The sequence below is a fragment of the Cavia porcellus genome, unplaced genomic scaffold (genome assembly GCF_034190915.1).
Source record: "Cavia porcellus strain 051 isolate PalLab524CR breed Dunkin Hartley unplaced genomic scaffold, mCavPor4.1 scaffold_2, whole genome shotgun sequence".
NCBI lineage: Eukaryota > Metazoa > Chordata > Mammalia > Rodentia > Caviidae > Cavia > Cavia porcellus.
The window spans coordinates 90,108,970-90,121,725 of record NW_026947485.1 but is presented as its reverse complement, the minus strand read 5'-3'; the positions used below and the strand labels follow the sequence as shown (position 1 = coordinate 90,121,725).

Here is a 12,756-nt window from a genome sequence, read left to right as displayed (position 1 = left end):
GTACCTATACACAGATGTGTGTTAACTTATTTACTCCTAATAACAGTACCGTGAGAGATATTTTTCCAGATGAGGAACCTGAGACTTGGATTACATGACTTGCTGCAGCTTCTCTGGCCAAGAAGAGCTCAGAATGGGAGTCAGTTTCACATTGTAATTACTGACCTGTGTGACCTTGCTACATAGGGGCACACACTATATCAGTGAACCTGAGAGAGGAAGACTTCTCAAGCTGTGACTTTCCTATGACAGAGGATTGGTCACTTCTCTTTTTATTTATTTGAATATTTTTTTGTTTTTGTATTTAAAAAATTTTATCAGTCCATTTTAGATATACATAATGTTAACATCCATCATAGGAAATTTGTACTTATACATGATGTATCTTGTTTCTCACACAGCTTTTCTTATACACTAGTTAATGTAGAGTTTAGAGGGTCTTGCACTGAATCACATGAGTGTTACAGGCTTACTTTAAAAACTTTTCAAACTGTGACCAATTCTGAAACCATAAAAAGGTTTTTTCTGCCATCCTTTGACATTGCCATCCCAAAAGTATTTGAATGATAAAAAGACCACTTCAATTTTTGTCAGTTTTGCTGAGGATAGGGTTACATATATATATTCACTGTGATATCTATGCATATATATTTCTGGAAGTGTATAAGTACTCTTAAGGGCAAGGAGCTTAGGTTTTTTTTTTTAACTTCAAAGGAATAAATGATTTTCTTTCCTTCTATGGCTCCTCCCTCAGTTATCCCGTTACCAAGCATTTAAATTCTTCCCGTACTTCCCCTTCCTCTTCCTTGTACCTGGCTTTATTTTATTTTTTTAAAATTGCACATAGCCACAAATGTGCATATTTTCTATACTTTCCACTAAAAATTGATAGATGAAGGGTATTTAATTAATGCTTTTAATTAAGATCCAGTAATTGGGAGTTTACAATGGCCCATCTGGGTTCTATTGACAATATAATGGAAGAATAGTATGAGTATTTTTTTTTTTTATTTTTTTATTTTTTTTGTCTTTTTCCTTTTTATCGGTACCAGGGATCGAACTCACGACTGCCTGCTTGCAAGGCAGGCACTTGTGCCGCTGAGCTAAATCCCCAGCCCCAGTATGAGTATTTTTTTTAAAAGCTTTTGAAGCCATTAACTGATGTTTTAAGTAGGAAAAAATTTTCTTAATGTTAATGTGAGATTATTTATTGTGTTGCTAAAGTAGATCACAAATAATAGACTATTGAATTAATTTTGAATTTTTAACTTCTGTGGATACTTTTAAATGTCAAGTGATCTAAGCCAAAATCTCTCAATAAGATAGATATTTATTTTTTGAAATGGTATGATAATGATTCTGGACCATGACCATAAACTATTGCTGTTTGTTAAGAAGGGGGCACATATCATTGATTTTTTTTTTTTTAGATGAAGGGCAATTTGTTTTATACTCAGTTATATTCAATATTTGGTTGGGATTGATCTGAAGAGTAACACAATATGTTTTGTTGAAAGTTGTTTTTCAAAGGAGGTGTATCTTTGCATTCAAAACTATTTTATGTGTATACATTCAAAACTATTTTATGAGCCATTGATGTTGTAAGGTCTTAGGGATAGGGCTTCAATAAAAGTTTATTAATTTTTATTTTATATCCATGGGGATGGTTTCGGGCATTGGTGGTATAATCCTATAAATATTTGCTAATTTGAATTGAAGTTTTAAAGATTTTGGTGCTACCGTCACTGCAGGTATTCTGAAATCTTTGGATTACTCCTGGAGGAAACAAAGCACATACTTCACCATGTTAACTATTTATTTATGGGACGTTCTCTGCCTTAGTGGTTAGCATCATAAATTTCTAGAATTAATAGTTGGATTTTTCTGAGATATTCTTGAAGTTGCTTGTTTCACATTTTTTTTTTCATTTGCAGATTATTGATATAGTCAACTTTGTCACTTCTTTTATTTGAAAAACAGGGTTTTTGGGATTTTTTTTTGTCTTTTTGACACAGAGTCTCCCTATGTAGCTAGACTGGCCCTGCACTCACTTTATAGACCAGGCTGGTCTCGAACTTGCAACGAAAACAGGGTTTGTTTGTTTGTTTGTTTTCTTTTTTTTTGATAGATAAATCCCAGTTAAATTTTTAATAAGATAAAAGGCCGATCTGTTGATTTACTGTTTCTCTGGTGCTGGTATGGCCTAGGGATGAGTTGAGCAGCAGTTCTAGGCTTACTGAGATTCTGTTCCATGTTTGATCTTAGGTTTTTATTCTAAACTTGGTATTCTCAACTTAAAATGGTGCTTTTGCTAAAATATAAATGTAGGGTTTCAGGTTATTTCAATTTTTAGCAAATGAAGATTTTTAAGTAGAAAACTGTTTTCCATCATGTAGTTGAAAGTATGTCAGTTTATATACAGTTCCAATTTAGTTGAATCTAGCAGGTTTCTGGCTATGGTTTGGTGACTGCAATCTTGTCCAGAAATAAACGCTTGAATGCTCATAGCCTAAACTTTTGTTCTGTACAAAGTATACATGTGACATTGAGTCACATGTGCAACTTGTTACTTTATTTTCTAGAGATGCTTTCTAGATAAACTTTTGTTTGTAGCACCATAGACTGTGTTGGGAGGAGCTTCAGGGACCACACTCCTGAATCCTTTCACAGGACCACAGAAAACGTGCTGAACATCAGAGAGGAGGAATGGCTCATCACAGGTCATTTCCTTTGGCTCCTGAGTCTTCCTGGTGATGTAGAGCAATCTGAAGTTCAGTTTGATGGGTCTCTGTCTGCTGTGATCTATTTTTCTCCCCTGCTTTTAATCGCAGAATCCTTTTATGGCTCCTTCTCCACCCTCCCCCAACCTAGTAAACAGTCAGTGGCATAAGTTGGGTTCTTAGGTCTTTCTGGAGTAAACTTCCAATAGAGTTATAATACTGCTTTTCTTTCTTCTTTTAGCTATAGGCGAATATGAAGACCTTAGAGCAGAGAACCAGAAAACAAAGGAGAAGGTTTGTACTTTACCCTCTTTTCCCTTTTCTTACATGCGTGAAAGCCTAGGCGGCACAGTACATCATTCAGTGACCGATTTCAGTTAAATGTGAATGAAGATTTTTTTTTTCCTTCTTCTTCTTCTTTTCTCTTGCTTGTATGGTTCAAGCTAATATCAATTCCAGGCTCCAGATGGCAGAGAATAGCAGCATGTGACAGTAGGCACAGCTCTGGGAGATTAACTACACAGCTAAATGTTCGGCAAGGCACTAGGCCAAGCCATGCAAGTCTTCCAGTATTGTACTTTTCCCCTAACAGTCAGATGTCGGTGTCTGGGGATGCAGGCAAAACCTTTGGGACCAAACATGGTGGACCCTGGACAGAAATCTCTTTGGAGCTAGCTGTGGGTAGTGAGCACAGAAATCTCTATGAACCTTTTACAGATTTGCTTCATCTGTCTTTGGAAATAATATACTGGATGTTGGAAAAACCACCCAAGGTGAAGAAGGGGAAGCCTGTGAATTTTCTCAGGAGCTTTGACAGTTTTAGTTTTAAAATTTTAAATAACTGAATTCTGTTTACCTTCACAAACTATCCTCCTTCTCTCTAAAAATGTCTTAAGGTTTGTTAATGCTTGCTTTAGTACATAAATTATGTATATTACTTCCTGTGTAAATTTAGTGAGAGGGCAAATACAAGATAGAAAAATATAGAAAATGAGTAGAAAATGAAAAATAGGTGAGAAGTAGTGAACTGTCCACTTTTGTTTCATATATAAACAAAAACTGACTTTAAAAATTATTGTTTGATAGACTAAATGTTTTAGAACGTTATTTTCCTAGTGAAAAATTCATAAAGCAGGACCTTAGTGATTATTAAATAAGGAGATGGTTATCCTTGCTATAAATTGTGATACATTATTTTTAAAATTTTAGAGTAAGGGCTATAATAAAGCCTGGAAGTAAGTTAATTGTTTGTAAAATATGTGCCATATTTGGTATTATTTATTGGCCTCTTAAGAAGTCTGTTTAAGGGGCTGGGGATTTAGCTCAGTGGCATAAGCGCCTGCCTTGCAATCAGGCAGTCGTGAGTTCAATCCCCGGTACCGATAAAAAGGAAAAAAGAAAAAAAAAAAGTCTGTTTAACTTCTTCACTCATAGTAATTTGCCACCTATACAGCTATATTATGGCTGGTGATATTAATGGTGAGCTCTCTAATTCAAAGCAGATTATAAAATGTTAAAATTTATTTAATTAAAATTATTTAGATAAATTTTTTTCACCAAATTTTAAAGCTTCTTTGGTTTTTTGTAAATTAATCCTGGGGATCTGTGAAATCTTATTTTCTGTCCTTTTATCCTACAATTCAGGGAGTAGTTAATAGGGGCTGCTAAAAATAGCTATGATAACAGGTGGCTACTGCAGACAAGGGTTGGTCAAAAAATATGGTAAGTGTCCACATTTTAAAAATTTATTATAGTAGAAGACACATTGCCATTAATATTCTCTCTTGCTTTGTGCAAACTTAGGCCAACATTCTTGGCACTTTCTGAAGCAGTTCTAGAAGTCTTTTTGTGTAAAATACAGTGAGTGCTGGTGTTGAGTGCCCTCTGAAGAAACAGGCTTATAAAAGCATTATGGTTTTTCTCTTCCACCTTAATCACCAGATTTGGCACCATGCAACTTATAGCTCTTCTCCATAGTCAAAATGGCTGTGAAAGGTATCTGAAATCCATTCAAGTCATCAAGGCAACCAAGACAGCACAACTAAAGACATTCAGGAAAAAAGACTTCCAAAAGTGCTTTAGAAACTAACAATAATCATAGAGAGAGATAAACTTGAGGCAGTTGTAGGTAAATAGATGCATCTCATGATTATTAGTATTAGATGAAGTAAATCTGACAAGTTTAGATGTCACATTGTTTCTCTTACATGAGAGATTTAGAGTATAAAAAGCAAAATGAAGGATAGATAATAGCAAGTAGAAAGATCTTTTTCAGTAGGAAAGTGGGAACAGGAGATGGAGGGAGAGTAAAGGAAGGGAAAAGGAATTAAAAAGAGAATCAAACAGGAAAATGGAAATAGAGCTTTTTCCAATAGGACGTGAAACAAGAATTGGAGGGAGCAGGATGCGGGAGAAAGGGACAAAAAAGAATTAATATGGGTTACGACATATCCAAACACCCCACTGTAGATGTAATAGTGTACTACAAAAATGTACTAATAAAAAATAATTATAAAAAAAGCAGATTTGGTTTAGTAAGAAGAGAAAGCAGCAAGAATGTTGGAATGTGTTTGAAGCAAGGTGGAATATTTTGAGGGAAATAAATGACAATGTGTCATTTTAAAATTTAAACATTACCATATTTTTTAATCACACCTTATATAATAAGGTGGTAAAAAGGTCATAGAAACTAGTTTGGCAAGATTTCTTATTCTATCACTGTAACTACATTAAATCACAGGTGTCTGGAAGCTATAAATAGGTGGAGGGTGTTGCTTTCATCTTCATCTCAATGCTTCATAATTTTAAAGCAAATTTTCTGGATGATACTTAGACCAGATGGCTTGATCCTCTTTCCTAAGATATCCAACCATCTTCCACCTCTAGGAAGAGAAAGAGGCTGAGAAGGGGGCAGTTGGTGGAGTCTCTTTAATAACTGCTCATGGGCCACCAGGAGAAGAGCAAAGCAAACTGAAGGAGTTAATTCACAAGAACTGTTTGACTTAGAAGATACGAGGAGGGGAAACCAACCTGTCCTATGGTAAAGGAAAAGGGTATAGATAATAGCCAATAACAGAAGACAAAGACTGATTTTTTTGTTTGCTTGTTTGCTTCTCTTCTTTAAATCCTTGTTTACTTGTAGCGCTAGCAGTGCCCTGAATATAGGAGATGCTGTAGACATATATGCTGGTGGCCATGATGGTTAGTTCTGGAGCCATGTTTTGCAGTGAGGTTTTATGTGATCTGTTACGCACATGGGATTATAAGTAAAACACATTTGGTAAAGGAAGGGTTACACATTACCTCGCTCCATTAACTGTTTACATGCTTCTCTATGTAAGTATAGCCTGATATGTTTGTAACATCTGTAGGCGCTATTGACCTGCTTCTGTCCTAATTCTTCAAAAATAACTCTTCACACAAATGGGAGGAAAAGAAATGAAAGCAGTATAGAATGCTGCGTGGTTGGGTAAAACAAAGCAGAGTGGTCTTAAGTTCACAGCACTCTGTTTACCTTCTGCTAAAAGACTAGCTTGCTTATTACTGCACGTTTTTCCCCCAAAGGGGGAGGCTCTGTGACAAAGGAGAAAAGCACATAATAAAAGCCTTTTATACAACAGAGAATGTGTGAAAGCAGCCTTCGTTCTGGAGGTGACAAATGGAGGACACCATTTTCTCTGGGAAAGCATTCTCTTCTGCCTGGTCGAGGAGTTGTGTCCAGTGCATGTGAGCAAATACATACAGCCATCTTCCTTCAGGCCCCCAGCCCAGAGGACCGTTCATTTCATCAGTTCAGTTCATCCATTGTAAGATTTCTTTTGCCATAGTTAATTGGATGTGGGAAAATTTGGCATAATGGGGAGAAGGAAAATGAATGGTAAGGTATTTCTTCCTTACACGTGTCTTCATTAAGTCCAGTTAGCTCTGTGGCCAGCCCATAATCATGCCTTAGCAATAGGAAGACACAGGGGATGTGATTTCATTCGGAAAGGATCTCCTCCTTCCCTGCTTGGAGTCTTCTCTCTTGAGATAAGTTTCAGGATATTGGCTGTTCAGAGAAGGTAGTTTCTTAACTGCCTGTGTGTATCAAGAAGCTACTGTGACACTTCTGGGTCCTCTTATTTCCCTCAGCTGATGCTCCAAACAACCCTGAGTCAGCTCTATATCACAGAGAGAAAGGAACTTCAGAAACGTAGTGAGTTTCCTGAAGTTACACAGTTCATTAGTAGTAGAGTCTAGATTCAAGACTGGGTCTTCTGAGCACAGTATTCTTTTATAAGTAGGTAAAGTTATGAGAGTATATTGGCTCTTTTTCTGTAAATATCTTAGTTTTGTTTTTTGTTAGTGTGTGAGGTTTTCATAGCAAATTATCAGACTTAATACTTTTCTGTTCCTATTTCTTAATTTAAATATCAAATCCATCTTGTGTAGAAACTATCACACACGTGTGCACTCATATAGATCCTGACATAATGCCCTCTAAGGATAAAATTAGGAGATTTAGGGATGGACCAGTATTCCAACTCGTCTTGTCTTGTAGTTCTCTTTTAGGAAGAATGGAATGTTGGCCATTTTATATTTTTATCAGTGACTTTGAGGATGGATTCAGAGTCTGGCTGAGTATATAAAGAAAGCTTTCGTGAAGGAACACAAAAGGTTTTTTGTTGAACACCTTTGAGCACTGAAGTATGAAGAAAAAAATGTGAAAGTTGTACTCTTGAGAAAAACCACTGTAATCGAGAGATACAGACCAATTGATAAGTAGCAGTAGTAAATTATGCACTCACTGTGAAAGTGAATGTCTGAAGCTTAACAGTGGAATAGGAAAAGAACATGTGACAAACTTTTAGTAGCCTTTCATGCTTAGATAAATGTCATTTATTTTTCTTAAAGTTTTCTCTAACTTAGGCAGAATTAATTGCTATTTTTATAATAAACCATCTGTGTATTCCATATGGACTTATCACATTCATTAGCCAAAATTCATTGTTATCAAAATATTAAACTGGCTATAAGTGAGTGATGTGGGTTGGATTAAAATGTAAGAGACTTGAGATTGCTTTATGTGTATGTGTTTTAACATCAATATGAGTGGAGACTCTGAAAGGCCACTGCTCTCCATTATTTTTTGCTCATTTTCTAAATGACTTCATCAACAGTATTTGAAAAAGTCAGAGAGCTTAACAAATTGATGTTAGCAGTTCTTTTAAATCTGTACTTTTGGATGTGGAAAAATAGATGTCTACATATTTTGGAATCAACCAAATAAAATGTGTTTCTTTGCTTGTGTAGTAATCATAGTATTCAGACATTAGTCATGCTTCCACAATTGAAGGACATTCTCTTATCACTCACTTAGGATCTTTGTCATAATCATTTGGAGTTTTTTTTTTTTTTCTTATATGGGGGAAAAACCACGTTAAGCTTTGAATGGAGTAGCTCTTACATTTCTTAGGGTGGCAGGGATATATGTGGAGAGTGCATAAAAAGAAGGAACTGTATTAAAAGAATGTCTTTTGTTAAATAGTATTTGTGTTTAATATTGTGTTTAGAGATCAAGTTTTGAAATGCATAAATGTTTAAGTGGTCGATTAGAAGTCGTTTGGGGTGAGCTTCTGTAATGGTGCATCAGGCAGTTTTGACAGCTTGCCAGAAACAATGAATGAAAGGGGAATGAGACAGATACTTTCCAAGACTTGTGTTTCAAGAAGCAAGATATATGATACTGTTTGCATCTTGGCTTATTCATCTATTGTTAAAATTTCTTCCCCTGTATACATTCAGAGGTGAAGGTTCCAAAGTATTTTATTTAAGAAAAATCAATAAAGAAGCCACTTTAAAGAGCAAGATATGCATCCATTATGCTAACTGTTCATGCATAATACATCCACATACATGCAGTTTCTTTGAGACAGAGTGGCAAGTGGTTGTGCCAAAGAAAAAGTAATTACTTAGCAGTTTGAAAGTGAAAATGAGTCTCTTATTAACAGCAATCTATCCAGAAACAAAGAACAAGGATCTCAGTGCTGATGACATGTGCTTCCATCTAACACATAAGACCTAGAATTTGGAAACAGCTTTAAGAGGCAGCTACTACTTCTTTATTGCCTGTGAAAATTGGAGGGAAAGAACTTTGAATTAGAAGAAAGGACACTGAAGATAAAGAGTGAAGAGAATTCTGTCCTGGTGAGAATTATTTAGTGTATTGTTTCTTCAAAGATAAGCATACAGAAATTTAAAAAGTACCATTGAGTTGTAGCTAGACTTACACTGGTGGATTGATAAGATTGTTGATCATTATTAAAAATGATAGGAATTATTTAGTGTACATTTCTTCTAAGATAAGCACATAGAAATGTAGAGAGTGTCATTGAGTTGTGGCCAGACTTACATAGGTGGACCAGTAAGATTGCTGATTATTATTAAAAATGTTTTTATTATCTTCTCACTACATCAAGGGCTTCAAAACAGGTAAATGTACATAATTCTGGTACTATGTATGGTTAAATTTTTAAATATTATATATTAACATAAAAGCAATGAACTTTGAGAAAAATGATCTGGGTTAAAACCTTTTTAGTCTTAATGTTATTGCCTCAGCTATGTTTTGCAGTAATCTCCATTATATGACATGTCTTTATTGTTTATTTCATTGTTGATCTTTCTTGGTAGATCCTAAGTTTTCTGAGAAAAATCACATTCCTTCCAATCTTTAGCACACTATCCTGGCCTGGCTAGTTGAATGAGTTTGTTTTGTGCTCAGAGGAAGGAAGTAAAACCATTCAATGAGTACAGGAGATACCTGCTCAGAAGTCTATTTCAGTCAGTTTTAAGGTATTTGCCTACGCCTAGGTAGTTCCCTATCTTGATCATGTATATACTTATTGATGATGTCTATACTTATTGGACCCAAAGCTATCCTCTCTGTAAGCTGACAACCCTCCACTGCATTTTTAGACTATAAAGATGAAAATACTTCTGTTAATGGAATTTAGACATAATTCAGAATGATCAAAGTTTTCTTGCATAAAATATGCATGACAGAATATAACTCTCTTAGTATCTACATCAGTTATCCAGGCTTTCCCTGCACCCCAGTAGGCAGACATTTTAGTGCTGACAGTAGCTGGATGAAAAGTGAGGTAGACAGAACTGAGGTGCCCATGTTGGGGTTCTGGGGGAATAGCAGAAGTGCCAATTCACACTGAGAGGACTTTCCTCTGTGAATCAGCCAGTACTGTCAGATCTAGGGTGGTTTCAGAAACCCAAGTGTCTCCCTGGACATGGTGCAGGAAAGAGATTTGAAAAGTGTCAAAGCTTCTGATATGAAGGCTTTCAAACCCAGCAAGGCCAGCCTCTGGTCAATTCATCCCTTCATAAAGAGCCATAATAGAGACTAGAGTAGCTGTAATGTTATCCGGCTTGCGTAAACCATCCAGCACTTGGGCTGCTGGGTTCTACTCCACTGGTGCTACAGAGAATTGTTGGGCATCATAATTAAGTGACGTGGCCCAAGAACATCTGTTGCTATTGCAAAGTCTTCATGAGCAATTCTCAGCACAAAAAGAAGCAGTTTTACAGATGGTGCAGCTGCATGAACAGAGTAGAGGGAAGGGTGAGATGGGAGAGGGGCCTTTCTGTATGGCACAAAGATGAAACATTCTTCTAAAAATGGCCACAGTCTTTGGAAATTCTCCCTGTTGGTAGATTGAAAGATTATAGGTATGTTTTGGATTCACCTAAAGTGTAATAATTGTGTGTTTGGATTCTTTTTTAGTATGTGAGTGCGTCCTTCGTATTTTGACCCATTCTAGTGTGGAATAAGTAAGCTGCATTTGTGGCATGTGTGAATTTCCCCCACCCCCAACATACACCCTTTTCAGCATAACAGATGGTAAATTCTGTGGCTGCCAGTTCTATCATAATGTGGTTGCAGAAAATAGAAAGCAAAGCAACATGAAGACCCTTGATAGAACACAGCTGGGGTTGGGAGACAGCTTGTGAATCTGTTGGTGCTAACAGGAGGGTTAGTACAAGCTCAGCTATAGAATAGTTACCTGCATGTTGGAGTAAGATAGGTGCTGAGACATTATTAACCAGAGTCTGTGTACCTGGGCATTAGGAGCAGAGAGTATGGGCATAGGCTTACTTCTGTTTTAGGCAACTGGTCCATGCCTGCCTAAGATGGTAAGGCATTGCTAGTGACCAGTGGATGGTTGCTGCATTGGTATTAGGTATGTGTTTGTGACCTTTTCCAGGTCTGTCTAGACAAACTGTCATGCCTGTTTATGCTTTTGTCATACAAAGAAAAGTGACAACTCTGGCATCGTGTGTTATACTTTCAGAAAAAAAAAAACTGCAAAATTAATTCAAAACTTTATACCAGGTGTATTTCACTTGGAAAGCATGACCCAGGCCTTTGAGATGACCCAGAAATTAGGTTTCATTTGTGCCTCAGAATATACTAGTGATAGGAAACCCCTTATAGCTTTTAATGGTAATAAACAGCCTGCTGTGACATGCATGCCATGGGTTCACTACGATTGGACTATACACTACCATTGGAGAGAAGTGTACTGGCTGGCTGGGCTGGTGGGAAAGTCCAAAACAAACAGAGACTGATTCTAGAGAACAAGATGAACATTGCTGAAACAGCTGGCCAGCAGTCTCAGAATTAAAGGCTACATGTACTATCTGAGTAGTTTGTTTGGATGGGAAAAACTGTATGAGAATACAGAACTCTGGGTGTTGAGTATCTTCGCACCAAAAAAGTGAGAAATGTAGTTTACCTGTTGAAGAGGAGCTGGAAACTTTGTTAGGTGGAATTATTTTTGTTTTTACAGACAACGGATTTCTACAGGAAATCTTAATGAAGAAAAATGCCTTTGCCTTTAGGAAATGATCTTTGGTCCAGGCTGATTTATTTTAGGAGTTGGGGGGTTTAAATGAGAATTTAATAACCAGCTTTGCAATGTTAGCACTGTATCCTGCAGGAATGAATTAATCTGTATAAAGACTTTTTAACCTTTCCAATTTAGGAGCAAAAGGGGAAACTAAACTGATTGCTTTTTACTTTTTTATTTTTAACATATTTTAAAACTGCAGAGAAGGACAGAAAAACCAGAGATGCACACTGCGCAAAGAATGAACTGGTTTTTATTTGAAATAAAGGATGCTTCAGATAAAATTGACAATTTCCTATACCATTCATCCCTAGTTCCCCCTGCCCACTCTGTCTCCTAAGGAAACTGTTGCCATAAATTGTATATAAATCCTTCCAATTCATGATCTTACATTTTTGTATGTACCATATATATCATATAAATACATGACATGTTTGCATGCTTAAGTTATCATTTGATATATATTCTGTTATTTATTTTTCTCCTTAGATGTATTTATGTTGATAAATATATATGTGGTTTTAATTTGTTCCTTCATACCGCTCTGTGGTATAGTATATGAATATACCACACTATACTGCTATTATAAATGTTGAACATTTTTGCACAGATCACCCTGTACACATTACTAGAGATTCTATGGATGCTTAGATCTAGGTGTAGCATTTAGCTGAGTCACAGAGGAGTGCATTTTCCATCTTGATAGGCATTTATTTCCAGAATAGTTAAATATACCAATATTTAACTATATACCAAGTGTAAATATATATATATATATATATATATATATATATATATATATTTACCATATATATACATACCAAGTGTAAATATACCAATTTACACTTCCACTAGCAGTATGTGAGTTCCGAGGTTTTAATAACATTTTTTTTTTTTTTTTTAGTTTTTGGTATTATAAAAAATGGTAGTATCTATTTGAATTGTGATTTTTCATACCACTAGTGACATCATAACTTTTTAGTCATTGAAATTTGAAATTAAAAGTAGCCAACGAATTGAAATCCCAATGTGTTTTTCTCCAAATGACAAAAGAAATAAGTAGTCAACCATAATTTGAAGTTGTACTTTATTTGTACTTTTTCCCCAGGAAATTCAGTTCTTTTGAAGCACTG

General features: G+C 35.8%; 1 protein-coding gene across 3 annotated transcripts in view; it reads left to right on the top strand.

Annotated features, from left to right (window-relative positions):
• The window catches only part of Shtn1 (shootin 1), a 91,773-nt gene that overhangs the window by 12,625 nt on the left and 66,392 nt on the right, over positions 1-12,756 (top strand). For 2 of the 3 annotated variants that reach the window (XM_003479638.4, XM_063244816.1), the window contains exon 2: positions 2,962-3,014. The exons of the other annotated variant lie outside the window; for it this stretch is intronic. In XM_003479638.4, the coding sequence (XP_003479686.3) occupies positions 2,962-3,014 (53 nt within the window). The remainder of the gene's footprint in view (positions 1-2,961; positions 3,015-12,756) is intronic. 3 annotated transcript variants of the gene reach the window in all.